This window comes from Gekko japonicus, unplaced genomic scaffold (genome assembly GCF_001447785.1).
Source record: "Gekko japonicus isolate JY-2015 unplaced genomic scaffold, Gekko_japonicus_V1.1 scaffold3040, whole genome shotgun sequence".
Taxonomy (NCBI): domain Eukaryota; kingdom Metazoa; phylum Chordata; class Lepidosauria; order Squamata; family Gekkonidae; genus Gekko; species Gekko japonicus.
Genome location: NW_015160318.1, coordinates 147189 through 171981, shown reverse-complemented (window position 1 = coordinate 171981; position 24793 = coordinate 147189). Strand labels below are relative to the sequence as shown.

Below are 24793 nucleotides of genomic sequence, written 5' to 3'. Positions count from 1 at the left end.
CCCCGGATATGCTGACGCTGGCCCTTTTGAGAAGTACTAACCTCATTGCTCCTGTTTAACCAGTGCAAACAACAGCTGACTCTCAGTGGCCTGCTGGAGCTTTCTGACCAACTCTGATGAGGCCCTTCATGCACGGAGGAGGCCGGTAGGCAGGAGCGACCCTGTGGAAGGAGGACGAATCAGGATTGGGTGCTTGAGGGGCTCCCGGCCTCCTTCGCCCACAGCCATCTTGTACGAACCAGAGCAGGCTCATCCTTTCCTGCTACTCTTTTCCGGGTTCTGGTGCGTGACGACGGAACTTCTGCCGATCGTGGATCCGCCGTTCACTCTCCAAGCGTCCAAAGACTTTGGCTACCCTGGGATTTGCCGCGTGGACTGGGACAGAAAAACCACATGGCGTCTGGGACTCAGCCGACTCCCGTTTTGGGCCATTTGCACTTTTATCCGTAGAGCCCACGTGCATGATGGGACTTACCGATCCAAGTGTGGCTGTCCACACGCTGCTCCTTGATCAGAGACTTTGCTTCACCCTGGAGGGGCTTATCCTTAAATTGTGATGTCACTGAATAAGGATGGATATGAAGAAGGCCTTGTTTGATGCTGCCAAAGGGGCTCTCTGGAAGGGAGATCTGAGCAGGCTGCCGTGTTTACTTCTAAGGGGGTGGTCCCTCGGGGGGGGTGATGACCTGGCTAAGTGGGATCCCACCCCCAGGGTGAATTGCAAGCGGGAGTTCTGCTTGGGAGCCGTGGAGCCCCTGTGGGTCAGGTTTCATTTGGAGATTTCACGGTGGATGAAGCCGCGCACAAGGAACCCCGTATTTAAGCACTTTAGATGTATTTAAGCGCTTCTTTGGACTGCAGTTCATACAGACGGCCACTAGAGGGAAAGATTCCCTTGCGGGAATAACTATGGCAGTCAAAAATGAGTTTTTCTCTTAAGGGGTTGGCTGACTACCCATTATAATCTTGTATACTTCATAACGATGCCAATTAAAAAAAAACCCCTGCTTTGCAAAGGGGAAATTTATAGTCGAGAAAGAGTGGAGGAGGGAGGGGGTACATTATCCTTTCCGTGTTATTTCTCCACTCCAATTTGCCCCCTTCTGCAGCTCTTCCATAATGGAAAACATTCCTATCTTCCTGCAGTGTGGAAGTAAAAAAGGATAAACCCATAAGCCCTAGATGTCAGCTACAAAGGTGTTATTTCCAGGGGTCATTTAGTAGAAAAAGAGGTGCAGGAGCTCATTAGCATAACTCATTAGCATACATTATTTGCATAGGCCACACCCCCTGACTTTACCGGAAGCGTGTCAGGAGGCAGCACCCACCGCTCAGGCTCCACTGGACTGTTCTGGATTGCTAGCTATTGGGGGGGGGGGGAACGTGCAGATCTGTCCTCGCAGAGGAGGGAGAGCTTGTACCTGAATAAAACTCGGTCTTAAAGGTGCCACTGGACTGTTTTGGACCGGGGGGCCGAGGGGAGCTCTGCAACTTACCTGGCTGCTTCTTGCTCTGACTGAGGGCTGCTGGGAGCAGGGGGCGGGGCTCATTGCATGTGCCTGCCCCCTGGGCTCTTTACTGGGCTCTTTTACTGTGCTCTCCCGCAGGAAATGACCCCTGGTTATTTCTGCTTTCCCCAGTGCTGTGCTTCGCAATGTCACATGAGTAGAGAAAGCAGCTGGGGTTGCCAACTTCTGTTTGGGAGATCCCTGGAGATTTAGGGGCGGAGCCTGTGGACAGCAGAGTTTGGGGAGGGGAGGGAGCTCAGTGGAGTCCGCCCTTTAAAGCCGCCGTTTCCTCCAGGAGGACATATCTCTGTAGTCCGGAGTTCATTTGTAATTCTGGGACACTTCCGGGGGCCCCCTTGGAGACTGTATATAATCAGTGGTGGAGTGGACAGTGTTGTCAAGCCACAGGTGATTTATGGCAACCATATATACATAGACCTTTATTGGCATAACACAGGAGCAATAAGGAAGGCAATGGAACAAATAAATTAATAGAACGAATTAATAGATCATAACAAGTTACATCAAGTTTCACCAACAGGGGATAATTTTTAAACTTCTCAAGAATAGTGAACTCAGTTAAAAAATATAACAATCCAAATGAGCACCAGGGGGATTAAGACTGATGCGCCCTTAACTTCCAAACATAAGCTGAGAATTCAGCAACAGACAGGGTCATTGCCGAGAACTTATCAGACAATAGAATTTTATGGCCGCGGGCACACGGGCAGGAAAATGCGGGGGGGAAGCGTGGCTGTTTGCCCCGGGGCAAAATAACGCGCGGTAGCGCCAGCAGACGTACCGTGGCGGTCCCGTGGAGTTCCCATAGAGGTCCCGTGGTAGGGGGGAGGTGCTGAGCACACCACAATCCTGCAAAGAAGCAGCGCGGTGCGGCAAATGGATGTTTTTTTCTCCGGACACCAAAGTGTGCGCATGCCCCGTTGGGTGCTCGTGCGCATCCCATGGACAGCTGAAAAAAAAAACTTTATACGAGGGGGCATGGGCGGGCGCCGGAACTACCACCGGAAACGCGATCAGACGCCCGCCCTTGCCCCGCAGTTACCGGAAACTAGTACCTTCGAGCATCGGCGGGAATCCTCGGGTGAGCCACGGGAGGTCTACGCTTCCCCGGTGTGGTGGGTACTAGTTTTTTACAGCGCATCTTCGGAGTGAATCCTCGGTTGAGCCACGGGAGCTCTACGCTTCCCAGATGTGGCGGTGAGATCGCGCCCGGAAAATCAGCCTATCTTCCGTCTCTCTAGCGTGCCTAATGCTCCGTGTGACTGCAGCCTAAGATCATTGTCAGTCGAATTCCTTGTGGAAGGTAAGCGGGGACTGAGCAAATAGCTGCGCATGGTAGAGTATTGGGGACAGCGTAGAAGGATATGAGCAACTGAATCAGGTTCACTATAGAGACAATTGCAGGTTCTATCCCTATAGGGGATATTTATGGCAACCTAGCTGGGTTTTCCAGGCAAGAGGCCTTCAGAGGTGGTCTTGCCATTGCCTGCCTCTGCATAGTGACCCTGGACGTCCTTCGTGGCTTCCCGTTCAAATGCTAACCGGGGCCCATGCTGCTTAGCTTCCGAGATCTGATGAGACTTGGAGCCCCAGTCCGTTTATGATTCGTTCGGCAGTTGCCACACTGAACTCTCGGGCAGCCATTAGATAAATCTAAGGCAAGAGCAACCAGGGGTAGGTTGAGGCTACCGCAGAGCAAACTCCATGCACACCTGAAGCTGCCTTGTACTGAATCGGCCCCTCGGTCCATCAAGGTCAGCATTGCCCGCTCGGACTGGCAGCAGCTCTCCAGGGTCTCAGGCAGAGGTCTTTCACCGCACCTACTTGCCTGGCCAAAGTATTTGAGCTTCAGTTTCATTATCTGGCCTTCCAGGGAACAGTCAGGGTTGATTTATTTTAGGATTGACTGATTTGATCTTCTTGCAGTCCAAGGGACTCTCAAGAGTCTTCTCCAGCACCATAGTTCAAAAGAATCTATTATTCAGCGCTCGGCCTTCCTTATAGTTCAACTCTTGCAGCTCAAATACTTTGGCCACGAAATGAGAAGAGAGCACTCACTGGAGAAGACCCTGATGCTGGGAAAGATTGAAGGTCAAAGAAGACAGGGACAGTAAAGGATGAGATGGTTAGACAGTGTCATAGATGCAACGAACATGAAGCTGAGCAAACTTCAGAGGACGGCGGAAAACAGGAGGGCCTGGCGAGATCTTGTCCATGGGGTCGTGAAGAGTCGGACTCGACTGTGTGACTGAACAACAACTTGCCTGGTCCTTACAACTGGAGTGCCCGGAGTTTGAACCTGGGACCTTTTGCATGCCGAGCAGATGCTCTGCCACTGAGCTACGCCCCCCCCCCCAGTGCAGTGATTCGTGTGGTTCTGTCAGCTCTGCAGGGTCTGCTTAGCTGTGACCTGGCAGGCAGCTTCTCAGGTAGAGGTGAGAGGAGAGGGTCTGCATCTGTCACCACTGCTAGCCATGTCGGGTGGGAAGAAGATCACTTCAGAAATGATGCGATGGTGAGGGTTCGTCGCTTAATGGTGGCGCATCTGCTCGGCGCGCAGAAACTCCCAGGTTCAGTCCTTGGCATTTCCACTTTAATGGGCTTGGTAGTGGGCGGTATGGAGACCTCCACCTGAGGCCCTGAATTGCCGCTGACCATCCGAGTAGACGATACTGACCTTGGTGGACTAGCGGTCTGATCCAGTATAAGGCAGCTTCATGGAGTTAAGTGTTTGATTCACTAACAAAGAAACAATCTCCAACATCTGTTGTGGGGTGGGGGGTGGATTGTCTATGCTCTTATTTGAGCTGGCTGCAGCCTGAAAATAAATGAAGAACTGCAGGAAGGAACTGGGAAGATGAAACAATGTTGAGAAATACTGGGGATATTTTCCCCCAGTTTCATATAATTGGAAGGGAGGGAATGATTGTTAGGGTGGGGAAAAGGTGACACAGTGGGAAAGTTCTGGCTAGGAAGATCCTTTAATTGTGTTGAAGGAGACGGACCAGGAAACTTTGGTTGAGTGTTAAAAATGGAGGAGGAGGAGGAGAGGAGGAGGAGGAGATTGGATTTATACCCTTCCCTTCTCTATCCAAAGGAGTCTCAGAGCAGCTTGCAATCTGTTTCCCTCCCCCTTCCCACAACAGACACCCTGTGAGGTAGGTAGGGCTGAGAGAGCTCTTTCGAGAACTGCCCTTGAGAGAACAGCTCTGAAGGAACTTGTAACTGACCAAGGTCACACCAGCAGCTACAAGTGGAGGAGTGGGGAATCAAACATGGTTCTCTGAGAATAGAGTCCATGCTCTTAACCACTACACTAAACTGGACAGATTATTTAAAAAAAAATTTTTTTAATTAATATTTTATTATTTTCTACATAACATGTTCGCAACAAAAATCTCATACATTTTGGAACTCTATACATACTATTACATCATATTATACACAGTGTCACTGGCAATGTCTGCTTAATATGTATATATTAAGAAAAAAGTTTTCCCCTCGTCGTTGCCGGTGATTGCTTAAAAGGCACTGCTTTATGAGAAGGAAGGTGAACAAACGATAGTCATTGTTGGCAACCTTTCAAGATAGATCCCCAAATTCCTCCGTCAAGGCTGTCATTCTTTTGTGTGATGCCATTTTGAAATTCAAAATGGTGGTACACGTGAGGCTGTGGTCTCTTCCTGGAGGTTTTGAGGCCTCGTCATGAGATAAAGCAAGATCATGGAGTGATCTTGGGACAGTTAAAGGCTTGAAAAGTTTGCTCTGAAGAAGAGGGCTACCAGTGCATATGTAAACTTACTGTACTTAGGCCCTGTTCACACGAGAGGTTTTGGGCCGGGAGAGGGACGGATCGGGGCCGCAGCAAACGGGCGCGATCCCACAGCAACAGCCCGTTCCCAATCCGCCCCTCCCGGCCAAACCCCGCAGCAAAAAAGAACCACCTACCTAGGTGGTTTTTTTTTTTCAAAGGGCCGCATCACTGCCGGCCGTGGGATCGCCAGCGCGTCTTTCCATCGGCGCATCCCCGTCCCCTGGTCGTACTGCGCATGCTCGAGCATGTTCAGTTCGGCAGCCTCCCCCTCCCGATCGTCTCTTCCTCCCCGGCATCTGATCGTGCCGGGGAGCAACGGCGCCGTGGCTCAGGGGATCGTGGGATCCCGCCGCAGCGTCTCTTTTTTTGGTGCGGCTTTTAAAAGCCGCACTTTGGCCAGTGTTTTCCCTGCCGTGTGGCAGGGGCCTTAGTTAATCTGTACCGAACAGAAAACAGTTTTATGACCTCTGTCTGGTGAATATAGTTCAATTAAATTAATGAAATATGCATAGATTTGCAAATGAGAAATGGGCAATCATTCCGAAAGGGGCACGGTATACTTTATTCTTAGAAGACACATCCAGGCATCACAGTGTAACCTAGACCAAATGTACACAGGCCACTTAAAGTGCTTTGCAGCCACCTCCCGTCTCTAGGTGTGAAAACACAAAGGCAGTTGTAAATTGTGCTTCTGCTGGATTTCTGAATTTACCATGTAGGAAGGGCGGTTAATAATCCCTGTGCTTGACAATGAACACATGTTTAGTCTTAAGAGAGGTATTCCCTCTCTGCTCACTTGCACAGAAGGAAAGTCCCTTCTAAAGTGATATCACATGCATGTTTTTTAAAAGAAATTACATTCTTGATTTTAAAATATCTTGCATTAAAAATAACATTTTAAAAACCTGCTGCCGAGTTAGTGGACTGAAACATTTTTAACTGATTCACCTGGAGTCCTGTGTCCAGTTTTGGGCACCACATTTTAGGAAGGATGTTGACAAGCTCGAGCGTGTCCAGAAGAGGGCAACCAGGATGGTGAGAGGGTTGGAATCCAAGTCTTATGAGGAAAGGCTGAAAGAGGTGGGTCTGGTTAGCCTGGGAAAGAGAAGGTTTAGAGGGGACAGGATTGCAGCCTTCAAGTATTTGAAGGGCTGTCATGTAGAAGATGGAGCAGATCTATTCTCTCTTGCTCCGGATTACAAGACTAGATGGGTGGGAATTACAAGGGAGTCGTTGTTGTTGTTGTTCAGTCGCACAGTCGAGTCCAACTTCGCGACCCCATGGACCAGCTCCCGCCAGGCCCTCCTGTCTTCCGCTGCCCTCCGAAGTTGGCTCAATTTCATGTTCGTTGCGTTGATGACACTGTCCAACCATCTCATCCTTTGCTGTCCCCGTCTTCTTTGACCTTCAATCTTTCCCAGCATCAGGGTCTTCTCCAGTGAGTGCTCCCTTCTCATTTGGTGGCCAAAGTATTTGAGCTTCAGTTTCATTATCTGGCCTTCCAGGGAACAGTCAGGGTTGATTTCTTTTAGGATTGACTGATTTGATCTTCTTGCAGTCCAAGGGACTCTCAAGAGTCTTCTCCAGCACCATAGTTCAAAAGAATCTATTCTTCGGCACTCGGCCTTCCTTATAGTCCAACTCTCGCAGCCATACATGACTCCTGGGAATACCGTTGCTTTGACCATGTGGACTTTTGTTGGCAGGGTGATGTCTCTGCTTTTTATCATGCTGTTTAGGTTCGCCATCGCTTTCCTCCCAAGGAGCAGGCGTCTTTTAATTTCATGGCTGCTGTCACAGTCTGCAGTGATCTGGAGTCGTTACCAGCTAAATATCAGGAGAAACTTCCTAACTGTAAGAGTGGTTGAGCTGTGGAACAGACTGCCTCCGGAGGTGGTGGGTGCTCCTTTGCTGGACGTTTTCAAGCGCAGGTTGGATGACCCTCTTTTGTCGTAGGGCTATCTTTTGGCTGTGCTCCTGCAGAGTGCAGGGGGTTGGACTAGATGACCTGCAAGATCCCTTCCAACTCTAACAGTCTATGATTCTATGATTTAATGAACTGTCTGTCTTAAAGGGATGGGCCATAACTGATCTTCTCTGTAATCCCATGTTAGTGCCACCTAAACTGAGTCACACTCTCCTAAGCCCAAGGGTGTAACTCTGTTTAGGGTGCCATTGTTAAGCTGGATTCTTCAGGTACGAGTGACAATTGAAAGGGAGAGGTTGGTAGTGGTTGTCTGACCAATATCTCTGGATTTCAAAGATCCACTAAATATGTACAATGTAATACTGGTTTCAGACTTGCTTTAAAAATATGTCATTCTGACAGCAGTGAGTTGGCACATTTGAAAGAACAATTAATATATATGTGTATATATATATATATATGTAGAGGGAGAAAGAGAGCGATTAAATGATATTTCGTTAAAGGGATGGTTGCTATTTGTCACCAGACAAAAATACTTCCTTAAAGGGGCAGGCAGTGGTGATCGCCCACCATTTCCCCACTGGGCAGAGATTGGCTAGCCTCGGAATTTGTCTATCATTTTCATAGACTGTGTATAAATTGTACTTTTTCTTTATTCTTCTGGCTGTTATTAATAATGACGGGGTATTTTATTGATATGTATTTATTTTTTTGGCAATGCTGTTTTTTGCAGACCTCAGGGGCCAGGGCAGGGGGAGCGGGGCTATCGGTGGGGGGGAATGGGGGTGGGTGGGTGAGGCACCAGCGTGTATATATATAAATCACTGTAACATTGCAGAGGGTGGGTTGGTCTCCTACTTTGTACCATATCAGAATAGCAGTAGTTGCTTGACATGACTGTACATGACTGTCTAATTAAAAGGCAAAGCTGGAGACTTGGGGGGTGTCTGTCTGTCCGTCTTGCTTCGCAACCACTGTCGCTAGAAAAGTGTGGCTGCACGTGTCTGTGAATGCGTCTACCCGTGCCACCCACACTCCCCCTTTGGTTCGTGTGTCCCCTGAGTGTTGCCTCCTTACCAAAGGCAGAGGTGTAAGCTTGGAAACCGCTAAGCGCTGGCAGAGACACTCAAAGGTCTCTTCTTAAAATAAAACTTATCTTTATTAAAAGAAAAACATTCAAAGGTTTACCTGGCAAGGTGGCTAGCAAGACGCTCTGCCATCTGCCAACACAGTACAATCCTATTTCCTAAACGTTGATAGTGAATACACAGAAAATAAACATGCAAGCAAAGTTTTATCCCACCCAAAGCATGCAGAAAACGAAAGGCCTTCTAACTCCCAAAGTCTCCGAAGAGTAAAAACCTCTCCTGATCCTTCAAGAGCCAGCGAAGGTCTGTTGAGACTGACTAGCATTTATACGAAATGATCAAAGAGGTCCCCCAATAATTAAATTACAGTTGTAAATTAACATTTTGAAGTTTTAGAGGAGATTGCTTCCTTGCTTCTCACACAACAAAAGTTACATTTTTATTTACAGGATCAGTACAGTGTCATTGTTTTTTCCTGGTGTCTCCAATGTGGGAGATAAACTGTTCTTTGATGTTATCTCTGAGATGGAAGGGGTGTGTGTGAATTCCTGTATCTCAGGAGTTAGTTTGCCTTCCAGATTGAAGTCTGTCACTGCCCAAATGGCCTTTCCTGCCAGCTGCAGTTTATTGCTATTGGTATTGTGGGTCTCACACCTGTGGAAATTTACATTGATTCAGATCCTGGGAATGGAATGTGTGAACTTTTGCGTGCGTGACCGAGAAAGAGATTTGCCTGGAACAAAAGCGCTTGCAAAGAATCATGGGGTTTGGTTCAGTGAGGCAGGCCAAGCCTGTTTGCTGTTTTGCTAGCAAAGACAGAGACAGATACCGTGTTTCCCCGAAAATAAGACACTGTCTTATATTTATTTTTTCTCAAGAAGACACACTAGGGCTTATACCACAAATGCATAGAAATCCTGCTACGGCTTATTTTTGGGGTAGGTCTTATTTTCGGGGAAACAGGGTACATGGATTTTATAAAGTATTTGGTTCATTTTTAAACCCAAGCCTTCTATATTTCTAAAATTTCTTACCACAACCACGTGTGGATAAGGACCACATAAGACACAACTGAGACATCATAAAACATTAACAATTAATTAAAGCCGAGTGTGAAGACTGGCCTACATGCCACAACTTTCTCTTAAAGGTGACTACGGTTGGCCTACCTTGTTGTAAGAAAGCAATGTCCATCTGTCAGGCCTAGTAAGATGCTAGGAACACATCAGTGGGCTGTAACCTCATAACCCAGGTGAAGGCAGTCAATCCTATGGGCAGGGAAATGGGTGGAGAAATCCCACCTCCAAGGGAGGCCCCCCCCCAAAGGATAGCTAGGTCACCTTCACCTGCTAAACAGGAAGAGACAAATTGTCTCCCAGCTGTTGGAGGCACAAGTTGTAAATTCCATGGACCTGGAAGAGAAGCCTTAGAACATAAGAGAAGCCAATGTTGGATTAGGCCAATGGCCCATCTAGTCCAACACTCTGTGTCACACAGTGGCCAGAAATACCAGGTGCCATCAGGAGGTCCACCAGTGGGGCCAGGACACTAGGAGCCCTCCCACTGTTGGCCCCCCCCAGCACCAAGAAGACAGAGCATCACTTGCCCCAGAGTTCCTATCTATCCCTTGTAGCTAATAGCCACTGATGGACCTCTGCTCCAGATGCTTATCTAATTCCCTTTTGAAGCCGTCCATGCTTGTAGCCGCCACCACCTCCTGTGGCAGTGAATTCCATGTGTTAATCACTCTTCTTCTTTCCTTCTTCCTCTGGAGCTCTTGTGCTCTGCTCTTATATCTGGATTGATGCCAGCTGGCATGAGAGACTCCCGTGCTCTCCATTTTGACCTCATGTAGGCACACCATGGGAAGAAGCACGAATCTCGAACTCAAGGTAACGGAACTTCTTTGACAGCTTGGGCCTTTAGGACGTAAGTGCCCGTTCCTTTAAACACGGCAGCTAGGGACAACTTTAGTCAGGGAGATACCAGTCCTGGTTGCCATTTTATTTTCCATCTTTTGTTCCATCCTGATGCCTCTATCTGGAGCAGTGCACAACTCCTTTATTCAACCTTTCTAACTTGAATGCTAGCAGTCTCGTTTCTGCACCCTGCCCATGCCACACCCTACTCTCAACCACATTACCAGTTAGGGTTGCCAGTTCTGACCTGGGAAATTCCTGGAGATTTGGGAGTTGAGCCCGGGGAGGGTGAGGTTTGCGGAGGGAAGGGACCTCTCCAAAGCAGCCATTTCCTGTAGGGGAACTGCTCTGTGTAGTTTGGAGATCTGGTGTAATCCTGGGAAGTCTTGCCTGGTGCTGACTCCACTATACGTGCTAGGCTGAAATGTTCCTCTTTACCCAGGATTTTAAACGAGGGGTTCTGCCATGTTTAGGCCCTGGCCACACGTGCTGGAAAACACGGGAGGGGGGGGAGGCGTGGCTATTTGCGCCGTCACATTCTGATCTGCCATGCCATTAAGCAATCAGACGCGACGGCGGTGGACCAGGGTTTCATCCTTCAGCACGCGCTGCAAAGAAGACGGCCAGAGGGAACAGGCGTGCGCCGGCGCGATCACACCGAACGAGTCCGTCTGCAACCCGTGGCAAACCATTTGCCAGTAGATCTTTGCAGGTACTGTTTAACGGCGCGTCTTTGGCAACACGCCACGGGTTGGTCACAGGTGCGCTACGCTTGCCAGATGTTGCGGTGTGATCACGTCCCGAAAATCCGCCCGGCATTCGTGCCTTTCGCGTGGCAAATTCTCCATGTGACCGGGGCCTTAGTTGTATTTTTATGGCTACTTTATACAGTTTTAGGTTGTCGAATGACTTCCTGCAGCAGTTCCTGCTGCTGCTGGTAGTGGACACGGCTCTTGGCTTTTCATGGCTGTTTCTTACTGGGGATAAGTTTGAAGGTTGTCTGTATAATTTTGTTATTTTCCCTTTTGGGAGTTAGCTGGAACAAGTCTCCAGAGAGGAGGCAGAGACATTTTTGACACATATCAATCAAGAAAACATCTTAGAGGCCAAATGGCAAATATGCTTGACAAATTTGTAGGGTTGCCAACCCCCCCGGTTTGTCAGGGGTCCCCCATTTTTTGGGGGGGTCTACCCGCTGCCGGCCAGATGGCCGGTGGGGGAAGCCCCGCCCCCAACACCCACAGCCACCCATCTCTCTCCCTTTAAGTGTGTGGAACCCGTGTTTCCTCCCAAGCCTGAGCTCCGCAAGCTTGCAGGGAAATGCCAGTTTCGTGCTCTTAAAAGGGAAACGCGGCTGCTCTTAAAGGGGAAATGCCGGTTCTGGCATTTAAAAGGGAAACGCCGGCTCCTTTAAGTGCAGGGAACTGCCGTTTCTGGAGATCCTGCGCACGGGCGGAAGCCACGGGAAAAGTTTCACCTTGCTTTATTTGCACATCTCTGACTGCTATGAAAAGATAAAGGATCAGCCCCTCCAGGAACGCCCCCAAAGTCCCCCGTTGGGGGTGGAAGATGGACTTGGCAACCCTTCAAATTTGGGGGGAAGAGGCGGCAGCTTTGGAGCCTTTCCCCCACTGGCTGTATTTCCTACTCAACCCTCCTCCCCTCAATTTTAAATGTGCAAGTATCCAAAGAGGTGGCAGTGACATTTTGGACCCAAATCAATTAAGAAAACATCTTAAAGGCCAAACGGCACAACTTACAAAAATGTATGGAACAAATCTGGGTGGAAGATGCGGCTTTTAGGCCTTCCCCCCATTGACTGCTTTCATTGACTCAAAATAAGTCCCTGTCAGGTCCAACCGACCTTGGGGTTCCGCTTCAGTAGATAAGTTTGTAGCTAGCCAGCAGACAGGAAACTCTCAGCACACAGCAAATGCTAGGCTGAAATGTTCCTCTTTACCCAGGATTTTAAACGAGGGGTTCTGCCATGTTTAGGCCCTGGCCACACGTGCTGGAAAACACGGGAGGGGGGGGAGGCGTGGCTATTTGCGCCGTCACATTCTGATCTGCCATTAAGCAATCAGACGCGACGGTGGTGCACCAGGGTTTTATCCTTCGGCACGCGCTGCAAAGAGGACGGCCAGAGGGAACAGGCGTGCGCCGGCGCGATCACACCGAACGAGTCCGTCTGCAGCCCGTGGCAAACCATTTTCCTGCTACAAAAAAAGCCCTGGCAAGGTCAACAGAATAAGAAGCAAAAGGTGGGTGTGGCCAGATGACCACACTTCTGGTAATGTGGGGTGTGTGGCCTAATATGCTAATGTGTTTCTGCTGTTGGGTGTGGCCTATTATGCTAATGAGTCCCTGCTGGGCTTTTTCTACAAAAAAAAGCCCTGGTTGGCAGTAAAACATTTGAATGGTGAAGGTACGTTGGCAATTCTAAAAAGGGAAGCTGCAGCTTCTTATACGACAAGTCCTCATGGACAGTTCAGTGGTAATCACCGTAGAACAGAATCCAGTTCCATCTCCAGAGGCAGCTTATCAACGACGTCCAAGGATACGCTGGTGCCTCCTGAAAGGTTAATCTGCATCTAACCCCCTGGGCTGCTGCCACTCCCTCGAGATAACCAAACCTTGCAGCTGCCGGCAATGACCCCCACCAGGCTACCTTCCTCCTCCAAGGATGGATCCTGTCAAACTCATGGCCCCCTTCCACTCATCGGGGCTTAGCAAATTATAGGCTCGTTCAGCCCCCATCCCTTACACTCCCCCCAGCAGAGGATTGCCGAATCTGGTTGGCCAATTCCTGGAAATTAGGAGGTGGAGCACGGAGAGGGCAGGTGTTGGGGAGGGAAGAAGCCCTAGTGGTGGGATATGTAATGCCCTAGAATCTGCCCTCCACAGCAGCCGTTTTCTCCAAAGGAATTGATCTCCATAGCCTGGAGATCCATTGGAATTCCAGATCTCCAGGCCCCACACCGAGGTTGGAAACCTTATAGACGTTTATAAAGTTTGCTTGGGAGAGTGTTTGGGATGCCATCCGGTTCTCTCTCCCACTTCGAAATCCATTGGAGAGAAGAAATATTCTCTGCAGACCAATGCTCCCTCTAAGCTGTGGATTCTTGTGAGCAAAAATGCTACTTCGTGAGCTACTGGAATTAAAGCTGCGAGCCAGCGATTTGGCTACTGCATCAGTTAGATTGCCCTGGAACCATCCTTCCTGAGCCAAGGCAAAAATGTGTGAGCCGGAGGCTAAAAAACTGTGAGCTGGCTCACACTAACTCAGCTTAGAGGGAACGCTGCTGCAGACCCCCCTGAGCTGCAACATGGTTCTCTATACAGCTCGTGTGTCTACTGGAACCTATCTGGGGTCACCCACTAAAGACTGGATTTCTCTCACCTTGGTGGGCACCAAGGGCAGCCACCCCTAAACTGTGCTTGACATCTGGGGACTGGACTGCTACTATGGAATGGCAAGTTATGAGCGGTATGACAGCTCAAAGCCCAACTGAAGCTCTCGAGTTTGATGGAACAGAATGCATTCTGTAAACAAGAACTCTTTTCTTTGCACATTCATCATTTGCTGCATGAGCAGTGAAAGCAAATAGACTTGTATGTTTCTTTTGTTATTAATTTTAATAATTTTAATAATTATAATTATCATAAAGGTAAAGGTTCCCTTGCTCGAAAGCCAGTCGAATCCGACTCTAGGGTTGCGGTGCTCATCTCCGTTTCCAAGCCGAAGAGCCAGCGCTGTCCAAAGACGTTTCCATGGTCATGTGGCCGACATGACTAAAACACCAAGGCGCACGGAACGCTGTTCCCTTCCCACCGAAGTGGTACCAATTTATCTACTTGCAATTTCTTGCTTTCGAACTGCTCGGTTGGCAGGAGCTGGAGCTAGAGACGGGAGCTCACTCCGTCATGCGGCAACTCGGGTCTCGAACTGCTGAACTACCGACCGTCCGCAGCCTGCAGTTCAGCGTCTTAACCACTGGAGCCACCGCAGCTCCATAATTATCATAAATAAATGTTGTTGTTATTGTTGTTGTTATTATTATTCACATGCTGCTCTCCAAACCTTATCTCCAACATGAGCAAATTTACCTCTGGATCATCCTGTTGCTGCCTGCCTGTCCAGATGCCTTACCCTCCTGCCTAACAAGCAGAAAGTTTATCAAGTCAAGGTGTTTTTTCCCCCTACCATGCAGACGTGTGCTTGCCAACTCTGGCTTGACAAATTCCTGGGGATTTGTGGGCGGTGCCTGGGGAAAGAGCTCCGCTGTAATGTCATTCCATAGATTCCATCAAGTCCAGGGCTATTTTTGGGCAGGAACGCACAGGAACGGAGTTCCGGCTGGCTCCCGAGTTGGCCACGCCCAGCAGGAAGGCATTAGCATAATAGGCCACACCCAACAGCAGAAACTCGTTAGGATTGGCTACATTAGGGGTGTGTGGCCTAACATGCAAAGGAGTTCCTGCTACAAAAAAAGCCCTGGGTTTTGACAACAAACAAGGTAAACAGAATAAGAAGCAAAAGGTGGGTGTGGCTGGATGACCACACTTCTGGTAATGTGGGGGTGTGGCCTAACATGCTAATGAGTTTCTGCTGTTGGGTGTGGCCTATTATGCTAATGAGTTCCTGCTGGGCTTTTTCTACAAAAAAAGCCCTGATCAAGTCTACCCCCTGAAGCGTCTGTTTCCTCCAGGAGAACTGATCGCTGCAGTCTGGAAATCAGTTGTCGTTCAGGGAGAACTTCAGGCTCCACCTGGAGGTTGGCAGCCCTAGGGGTTTGGGGGAAAGCTTCGCCTTCCGCATTTCCTGCTTGCCGGTGACCCTGGAGCCTTGCTGGAGGGAACGAAACAATCCCAGGCACGAGTCACAGTCCCATACCCCCTCCTGAGGCTGCCTGGGTCTCAGCCCGCCTCTGCTGACAGGGGTGGAGCTGGAGAAGGGCTGAGTTGTTTTGCCAATGTTGGCTGGCACTTCTACAAAAATCCATCCAGAGGAGAGAAGGCTGAAGTAGCTGGTTGGGACAGACTGGAGCTTCCTCTTCCAGCCACCGCCTTGCGAGACGAGGCAAAAGGCACCGAATTGTCCTCCCCGCAGGCTGTAGCATGGCGAAATACACCATCTGTATGTCCACGGGCAGTTTTTTACACTTGGGTGCCCTCGATTCAGTTTCCATCTCCATTGTGGGCACCGAAGGAGACAGCCCCCAAACCAGCCTGGGCAGCTGGCCCTCCAAGTTCATCAGCGGAGAGGTAAGTCGTGATGGATATGTGGGGCGGGAGGACACAGGGCAGGGAAACCTTTTGTGGCGCCGCACTTTCTTTTGAAAAGAATCTCTTGCACTCCCTAAGGAAAAGGTTTATGGGTAATATTCCCAAAGGAGCGCTACATTGCATTAAAAACCCACATGTAATCATCGGCTTTTAGTTCTCAAATGGTGTCGGTTTACGTGTCTGAACTGGACACTTTTTAAAGGCGTTGTACCAGATTGCTTGAGGTTTCCCCTGTTCAGACATGCAAGACTTTGGCATGACTCTTTTTTACCCAAAGGGCATCCTAATTTAATTGGAATAGATATAGCCATGGCCGAGATCCAGATAACATTGATACTGAGCATTCTATACGTAGGAGTTTTAAATCGCCCCTCTGTATGATACTATAAAGTACTGAGACTGAAGCGTAATTTGGTGATTTCAGCTGATACTTTACTTAAGAACAGGGCTCTTTTTGTAGAAAAAGCCCAGCAGGAACTCATTAGCATAATAGGCCACACCCAACAGCAGAAACTCATTAGCATATCAGGCCACACCCCCATCATCACAGCTCATTAGCACATTAGGCCACACCCCCATGTTACCAGAAGTGTGGTCACCCAGCCACACCCACCTTTTGCTTCTTATTCTGTTTCCCTTGTTTGTTGTCAAAGCCCAGGGCTTTTTTTTGTAGCAGGAACTCCTTTGCATGTTAGGCCAGACACCCCTAATGTAGCCAATCCTAATGAGTTCCTGCTGTTGGGTGTGGCCTATTATGCTAATGAGTTCCTGCTGGGTGTGGCCAACTTGGGAGCCAGCCCGAACTCCGTTCCTGTGCGTTCCTGCCCCAAAATAGCCCTGCTTAAGAATGAGGAAAACTTGAGATTCCCTTCTTCGCAGCCTACACTGCCACCTCATAGTTTCTCATAAACGACCTACAGGATGCTCTTGTGGCTTCGTCATGAGCTCGCCGCCACCCTCTCTCTAGCCGTCTTAGCTCCCGTTTCATCCGCCGTAGCTCGGGGTTATACCACGGAGCTAGTTTGGTACGGGGGCGAAGAGGACGCTGGGGAGCAACTTCGTCGATGGCTTCGGAAAGACGGGATTGCCAGTCTTCCGCCAGCACATCCAAGAAGTTGCCAGAGGGAATCCGATCCTGCGGAGCTTCCTGGATTTAGGTCCATTCGACTCCGTGGGCGAGCATGAAACTGCTCGCCGCCTAAACAGGGAGGGTTAGGGATACCCAGGTGGGCCTTCAAGGCCAGGTGGTCCGACCATGGTACCGCATTTGCAGTAATCTGGTCCACCGTAATCCCTGATGCAAAGATCAGATCCAGCATGTGGCCTGCTTGATGTGTGGGGGTTGATACAAACTGGGAGAGTCCCAGTGCTGCCATGGACGACACCAGGTCTGTGGCCTGAGAGGAGGCCGCATCATCTGCCTGGACACTGAAGTCCCCCAAGACCAAAAGTATGGGGTGCTCCGGCCCAGCCAGATACACCTTCCAAGAGGCCCGACAGGGCATTTGCCAGTGCGTTAGGCAGTCGGTACACCAGCCAAATGGCCAAACTCTCCTCGGCCTCCCACACAAGGCCCACACATTCAATGCCAGCAATCTTTGTCTCGGGGAGTGGCCTGAAGGAGAAAGCCTCCCGGATGAGTAGCGCCACGCCCCCCTTGCCCTTCAGTCCGGGAAACAGTGATTCCTGTTAGTGTTGGATCCGAGTGACACAAAAAAAAGGACTCTGTGTGTGATACATTTGCCAGACATATTTACAGGTCCCTTATTCCCAAACAGTTACAGATAAACCAGCCTCATATTTTGTTCTTATTTCAATAAATCATTTTTTGTTCAAGTTTATCCCAGAATTCAGTTCCGTCTTTCCTCAGGACCACATAGATCCCTGAAAAGCCCAGACTCTGGGTCACATTACCAGCAGCTAGGCTTGCCAAGTCCCCCCGGGGAGCGGGGAAACCCCCGCCCGAGAGGCCCGTTACCCACCGTTGGCGGATCAGGCCCCGGGGGGAACCCCACCCCCAAAGCACGCAACATGCCCGGCGTCAGCACGTCACCCGGAAGTGTCGCGTCAGGCGCGTTGACTGTGGCCCCGCCCCCGGCGTGTCCGACATGGTTGCGTTACTTCTAGGTGACGTGGTTGTGGCGCACGCACGCTTCACACGTGCGTGCACACTCCTGGACCAGCACTGGACTCTATACAGAGGGTAAGGACTTGGCAACCCTACCAGCAGCAAAGGATAGAAGGACTGGAATTCCTTAAATTCCTGGTGGCAGCAGAAACTACCCAGTTTACAAAAGCAAAGAACACATATTAAGTGAAAACCGGGACTGGTGGTGGACTGAACCCCCCCGGGGGGGGGCAGTTGGTTCAGGGCAACTGTTTCACCCTCCCTCACCCAGGTTTCAGTCACACAAGTCAGGTCTACCACGTGTTCTATCAGATAACTTTGCAGAACAGAGATCTTACTATTGATAGACCAGCATTACACAACACCAGTGTCGGGGAAGGGTACCTTTTCCTATCCCTGCAGCCAGCATCTCTTGAGATGGGACGAAGGTTGGAAGGGGATTGAGCATATCCATATCTCCTTCTCCTTCCCTTATTCCACCTTGTCCCACTGTCAGACCTCCCCCGCCCCATTTGCACTGGAATCCCCGACCCCCATCTGGTTTCCTCCATCAGATCCTATTGGCCTGGATCTTGGCCCACTAAGCAACCGGCAAAAACCACAATAGGCATCCCAGTCTCTGACAACTTGTTCCTTGTTACCCCAGCTTTTAAGTGAGGGGTTTTGATTTTGTGGCCATTGTGTCGCTTGGGAGCTGTTTTATAGGTACCATTTTAAGCCGATGAACATTACTTTTAGTCTTGGGGGCTGGTGGTAAGTTGGATGGTTGTTTGTCTGTATAATTTTACTATTTTCGCTTTGTGAGTGGGCTGCTGAAGCAAGTCTCCAGAGAGGCGGCTGAGACATTTTCTCTTGACACAAATTAATAAGGAAAACATCGTAAAGAAGGCCAAATGGCACATTTTACACACATGTTTAACAAACTGGGATGGAGGCAGAGGCTTTTAGGCCCTTCCCCATTGGCTGTTTCCCTCCTATTCAAAATAACTCTTCCCAGGTTCGCCAGCTCCGGCTTTGGGCATTCTTTGGACATTTCTGGAGATTTGAGGGTGGGAAGAGAGCTCAGCGGGGTATAATATCAAAGAGTTCAGCTGCCGAAGCAGCCATTTTCTCCAGGGGAACTGATCTCTGTAGTCTGGAGAGGAATCAGAATTCTGGGAGATCTCCAGGCCACACCTGGAGGTGGGCCGTCCTCCCTCCACGGCATTTTAGATGTACATTTATTCTGGCAGGGTCTTGTCTTCAGAAGCCAGGGGTCATTTCCTGCAGGAGCGCACAGGAGCGGAGCTCCGGCAGTAAAGAGCCCAGGGGGCGGCACATGCAACAAGCCCTACCCCCTGCTCCCAGCAGCCCTCAGTCAGAGCAAGAAGCAGCCAGGTAAGCTGCAGAGGCCCCAGCCCAAAACTGTCCAGGGGCACCTTTAAGACTAAGTTTTATTCAGGTACAAGCTCTCCCTCCTCTGCAGGACAGATCTGCAGGTTTGCGCGCTCCCCCCCCCCCCAATAGCTAGCAATCCAAAACGATCCAGTGAGTGCTGGGTGTTGCCTTCTGACACATTTCTGGTGATGTCAGGGGGTGTGGCATATGCAAATAAGTTATGCTAATGAGTTATGCTAATGAGCCCCCTGCACCTCTTTTTCTAGGAAATGACCACTGTCAGAAGCCCTTGTGTGGTTTCTGTCTGTGGCTTTTCCGCTTCCCCAAAAGCCCTGGAGAGGTGCGGAGGAGTACATGTGCCAAACAGGAAACGGTTGTGAAGTGTTTCTTTCCTTTCTGCTGGGGCTCTTCCGCTGCAAGTGGCATCTGGGATGCCTTTTTTTTCTGCAGGAGCCCTCCTTCGTGAGAACTCCCCCAGTGAACAGTATCTACTTTACCCTCACCAGCAAGCAGTGTTTCCCTCTAAGCGGAGTCAGTGTGAGCTAGCTCACTGTTTTTTAGCCTCCGGCTCATACATTTTTGCCTTAGTTCAGGAAGGAGGGCTCCAGAGCAACCTGATTTATGCAGTCGCCAAATCGCTGGCTCACAGCTTTAATGCCAGGAGCTCACAAAGTAGAATTTTCATTCACGAGACCCCACTGCTCAGGGGGAGCATTGCCAGCAAGGGTTGCCAAATCTGAGTTGGGAAGCTCCTGGAGATTTGGGGTAAAACCTGGGGAGGACAGAGCTTGGGGAGGGGAGGGACCTCAGTGGGGTATAATGCCGTAGAGGCCACCCTCCAAAGCAGCCATTTTCTCCAGGGGAACTGATCCCTGTAACCTAGAGATCAATCATAATTCCAGGAGGACTCAAGGCCCCACCTAGAGCCTGGCAGCTCTAATCCAGGGGTCGTTTCGTAGAAAAAGAGCTAGGGGAACTCATTAACATAACTCATTAGCATATGCCACACCCCCTGACATCACTCTTCTCCTGCCTCCTCCTGGCTGAATGAGGGCTGAAAGCGGGGCGGCCGGAAGCAGGGGGCGGGGCTTCATCATGTGCCCCGCCCCCTGCACCTCAGCCGGGGGAACTGCGATCCCCCGCAATCCCCCCCGAAATGACCTCTGCTCTAATCACAATTAAAATGTCTTGGGTGGGGAGCTTTTTTGGGATGGGGTCAAGGATTAGCCCTGTACTAACTCAGCTGGGGAAATGTAAGCAATGGAAGGAAAGAGGGTGCAGTTTGATGTCCATCTGTTGGCACAGAGGTCCCTCGGGGAGCCAGAGGGCCGGTCAGAATGGAGGAGGGCATGGCTGAGACCCAGAGGGACTGCAAGGGAGCAGATTAAACTTGGGGGAATCTCCAACTAGGAATGACACTCGAACTCGTAGATCCTTGGTCTCAACCAGCTTTTCCCTCCTTAATGGATGCCGATTGATCCTCCAATTTTGCCTTTTCAGGAAAACAAATCTGAACTTATTTGTGATCAGGACCTGGGAGAGATTTTGCTCCTCCGTCTCCAGAAAACGCCTTTGCTTAATGTCATTCCAACCAAGTGGTACTGTAATTATGTCAAGGTGATATCCCCGCAGGGCCAAATCTATATTTTCCCGTGCTACCAGTGGCTCGAAGGCCACGAAGACCTGGAGCTCAGGGAGGGGACAGGTAAGTGGTCCTGCGTCAAGTCCACTCTTTTTCCTTTTGTATGAGAAAAGAAGCACAGGCCCTGAGCCTCAGGTTCACGTTTTTTCCACTTGTTAGTTTCGTGGCCATCAAGTTTCAATGCACCTCTGATGTGGTGACATTTATTGGGAAGCGGTCCAGTACTTACAGGCTCATCGTTGTGGTGAATACCGGCCATTTCTTCATTGAGCCACCTTCCAAAAGGACCTCCACGCCTTGGAATCAGAGGCTTTAAATTCCTCTTGTGGCACCTTTTCTATGGGAGCGTTTTCTCAAGGAAATCCTTGAACTGATTTTTGGTATTGTCCGGATCTCTTAGGGCTGATCTGGTTTATTATTTTTATTGATTTCAAATGTTTTAAAGCTGCCTTTCAATCTAATTTAGGGTCCCCGAGACAGTGAACAATAAACTGTTAAGCCCGTATAAATAAATTACAAGAATCAGGGCTATTTTGGGGCAGGAACGCACAGGAACGGAGTTCCGGCTGGCTCCCAAGTTGGCCACGCCCAGCAGGAACTCATTAGCATAATAGGCCACACCCAACAGCAAAAACTCATTAGGATTGGCTACATTAGGGGTGTATGGCCTAACATGCAAAGGAGTTCCTGCTCCAAAAAAAAAGCCCTGGGTTTTGTCAACAAACAAGGTAAAGAGAATAAGAAGCAAAAGGTGGGTGTGGCTGGGTGACCACACTTCTGGTAACACAGGGGTGTGGCCTAATATGCGAATGAGCGATGCTATCAGGGGTGTGGCCTAATATGCTAATGAGTTCCTGCTGTTGGGTATGGCCTATTATGCTAATGAGTTCCTGCTGGGCGTTTTCTACAAAAAGAGCCCTGACAAGAATTAAGACACATTAACAAAGAAACACATGAATGGGAGGAAGGGTCCGTTAGCGTCAGCGAGAGAATGCCAGACAAAGCAGAAAAGTCTTCACCCACCGGCAGAAGACAATGAGAGAAGGGGATAGATGACTATTATCTCTTGGAAGGGAGTTGCATAATCTTGGTGCCGTGCGTGAGAAGGCCCTTTTGTGCCTTGCCACCTATCTAGTGAAAAGTACTGAGACCGGAGACTCAGCATAGCGAATCAGCTCTTGTTTATTGGATTACATTCTGAACGAAAGATGCATTGGCTGGTGCGTGCCCGGCTTATATGCGTGCCCCACACCACACACCCCCACACTAGGGCTGCCAAGTGGGGGCAAGGAAACCCCCGCTTTGGAGGCCCGATTTCCGCCGTGGCCCCGGGGGGAAACGGAGGTGACACATGACGTAGAGCACGTTGGGGGCGTGGCCCAGATCGTCGGGGCCACGCCCCCAACGTGCTCTACGTCGTGCGTCACGTCCTGCAACAACTTCCGCGCGTCCTGCAACAACTCCCGGACCGAAGCTACGCTCCCCCGCCGGTAAGTCAGAACGACTTGGCAACCCTACCACACACCCATCACCCGTGATTGGCTCTATTTACAAGTCAACATCTTAATAGGTCTACTTTCGGATCCGGGCGACTCCATTGGTGTGCCCTAGGATCCGAAGTGGTTATTGTCTTAGGATCGAAGGTCTCAATTGCTACTAGCCATGGTGGCTGAGGGGAACCTCAACATTCAGAGGCACTAATCCTCTGAATCCCAGAGCCAGGAGGCAACCTCAGGGGAAGGCCTCAGCCTCTATGCCCTGTTGTTGGCCCTCCAGAGGAACTGGTTGGCCACTGGGTGAGATAGGATGCTGAACGAGATGGGCCATTGGTTCGATCCAACAGGGCTCTTCTTGTGTCCTTATGTGTCTATCTGCTCTTATGTGGGAAAAGAAGGGTTTTTTTGTTCTTCATTTTCTGTAACAAAAAATGGATCCCCTGATAAGAACATAAGAACACAAGAGAAGCCAATGTTGGATCAGGCCAATGGCCCATCCAGTCCAACACTCTGTCACACAGTGGCCAGAAATACCAGGTGCCCTCAGGGGGTCCAACCGTGGGGCCAGGACACTAGAAACCCTCCCACTGCCCCCCCCCCCAAGCACCAAGGCTAGAGACCCTCACTGGTACCAGACCAAGAGTTCCTATCTATACGATGTGGCTAATAGCCACTGATCGACCTCTGCTCCAGATGTTGAATCAATTTCCTCTTGAAGCCATCTATGCTTGTAGCCGCCTCCACCTCCTGTGGCCGTGAATTCCATGTCTTTGGGTGAAGAAATACTTCCTTTTATCCGTTCTAACCCGACCACTCAGCAATTTCGTTGAGTGCCCACGAGTTCTTGTGGAGGGAGATAAGTACTTCTTTCTCTACCTGCTCTATCTCATGCATAATCTTGTAAACCTCTATCATGTCACCCCTCAGTCGTCGTTTCTCCAAACAAAAAAGCCCCAAGGGCCTTAACCTTCTTCATACGGGAAACGTCCCCTTTTTACATTCTAGTTGCTCTTTTCTACATACTCTTTGGGTGAGGAAGTACTTCCTTTTATCTGTTCTAACCCGACCGCTCAGCAATTTCATGGAGTGCCCACGAGTTCCTGTATTGTGAGAAAGGGAGAAAAGTACTTCTTTCTCGACCTGCTCTATCCCAGCCATGATCTTACAAACTTTGATCATGTTATCCCTCAGCCGTCGTTTCTCCAAGCTAAAGAGCCCCAAGCGCTTTAATCTTTCTTCGTATGGAAAGTGTTCCAACCTTTTTATCATTCGAGTTGCCCTTTTCTGCACTTTTTCCAAAGCCATAATATCCTTTTTAAGGTGTGGTGACCAGAACTGCACACAGTATTCCAAATGAGGTCGCACAATTGATTCATATAGGGGCATTATGATATTGGCTGATCTGTTTTCAATACCCTTCCTAATAATCCCCAGCATAGCATTGGCCTTTTTTATTGCTGTCACACACTGTCTCGTGACTGAAAATGAATGGGTAGACCCATGGGTAAATAAATGGCCTATGATGTCTACTCTGGCCTTTAGATCCAAGCCTAACTAACTGAACCACACAACCACTTGTCACGGTTCCCTGACCAAACCTGCTAGCATGGTCTCAGAAAGTGATGATTCTGGTTTGGGGCTCATCTCTTGAAGACGGACTGACATTTCCCCTGACACAGTGCATAGTACGCCTTCCAAGAGCTTCCTTTGCTGAGATATTACAAGACCGGCGAGTTGTTTTGAACCAGATGTTATCTAGATCAAAACTGAAGCTCTTTGCTAGATGCACCATTTTGGTATCTGTCCCTGCAGCGAAAACAGCCGCCATGGACTCACTCCCCTTGCTCAAAAAGCACCGAAAGAAACAGCTGAAGAGGAGACAGGAGGACTACAAGTGAGTAAGGCTTTCGATATCTGCTTAGCTCTTGAAGGGGCTTCTGGGCTCTGCCCCCCCCCAGGAGAAGGGAGTGAGACAGATTCATGGAGGAGAGGCCCATCAATGGCTATTAGCCATGGGGACTCAAGGGAGCCTCCATATTCAAAGGCAGCAAACCTCTGAAACACCAGAACTGGGAGGCAGCACCGGCAGAGGGCCTTGGCCCCAATGCCCTGTTATTTGGCTCCCCGAGGCCACTGGGTGGCTACTGTGTGGATGCTGGACACTTGTCTCATTTAGCAGGTTGTCTTTATGCTCTAATGGGATTTGGTGTGGGATGGAGCTGGTGGTAGGGTTGCCAAGTCCATCTTCCACGCCCAGCGGGGGACTTTGGGGGCGTTCCTGGAGGGGGTGGGGCATCCCCGACGTGATGACGTCACGTTGGGGACGTCCGCCACCCCCCCACCTGCCCGTGTGTCGGATCTCCAGAAACGGCAGTTTCCTGCCCTTAAAGGAGCCGGCGTTTCCCTTTTAAATGCAGGAGCTGGCGTTTCCCCTTTAAGAGCAGCCGCGTTTCCCTTTTAAGAGCACGAAGCTGGCACTCCGGGCTTGGGAGGAAAAACGGGCTTGGGAGGAAACACGGGTTCCACACACTTAAAGGGAGAGAGAGGGGTGGGGTTGGGGGTTGGGGGTGGGGCTTTCCCCACCGGC

General features: G+C 49.9%; 1 protein-coding gene across 1 annotated transcript in view; it reads left to right on the top strand.

Moving 5' to 3' along the window:
• Nucleotides 1–15285: 15285 nt before the first annotated feature.
• LOC107115250 (hydroperoxide isomerase ALOXE3-like) overlaps nucleotides 15286–24793 on the top strand; it is a 29308-nt gene continuing 19800 nt past the window's right edge. The window contains exons 1-3 of the mRNA XM_015416910.1: nucleotides 15286–15542; nucleotides 20569–20773; nucleotides 24019–24100. Coding sequence (XP_015272396.1) covers nucleotides 15396–15542; nucleotides 20569–20773; nucleotides 24019–24100 — 434 coding nt within the window. The 5' untranslated portion in view covers nucleotides 15286–15395. The remainder of the gene's footprint in view (nucleotides 15543–20568; nucleotides 20774–24018; nucleotides 24101–24793) is intronic.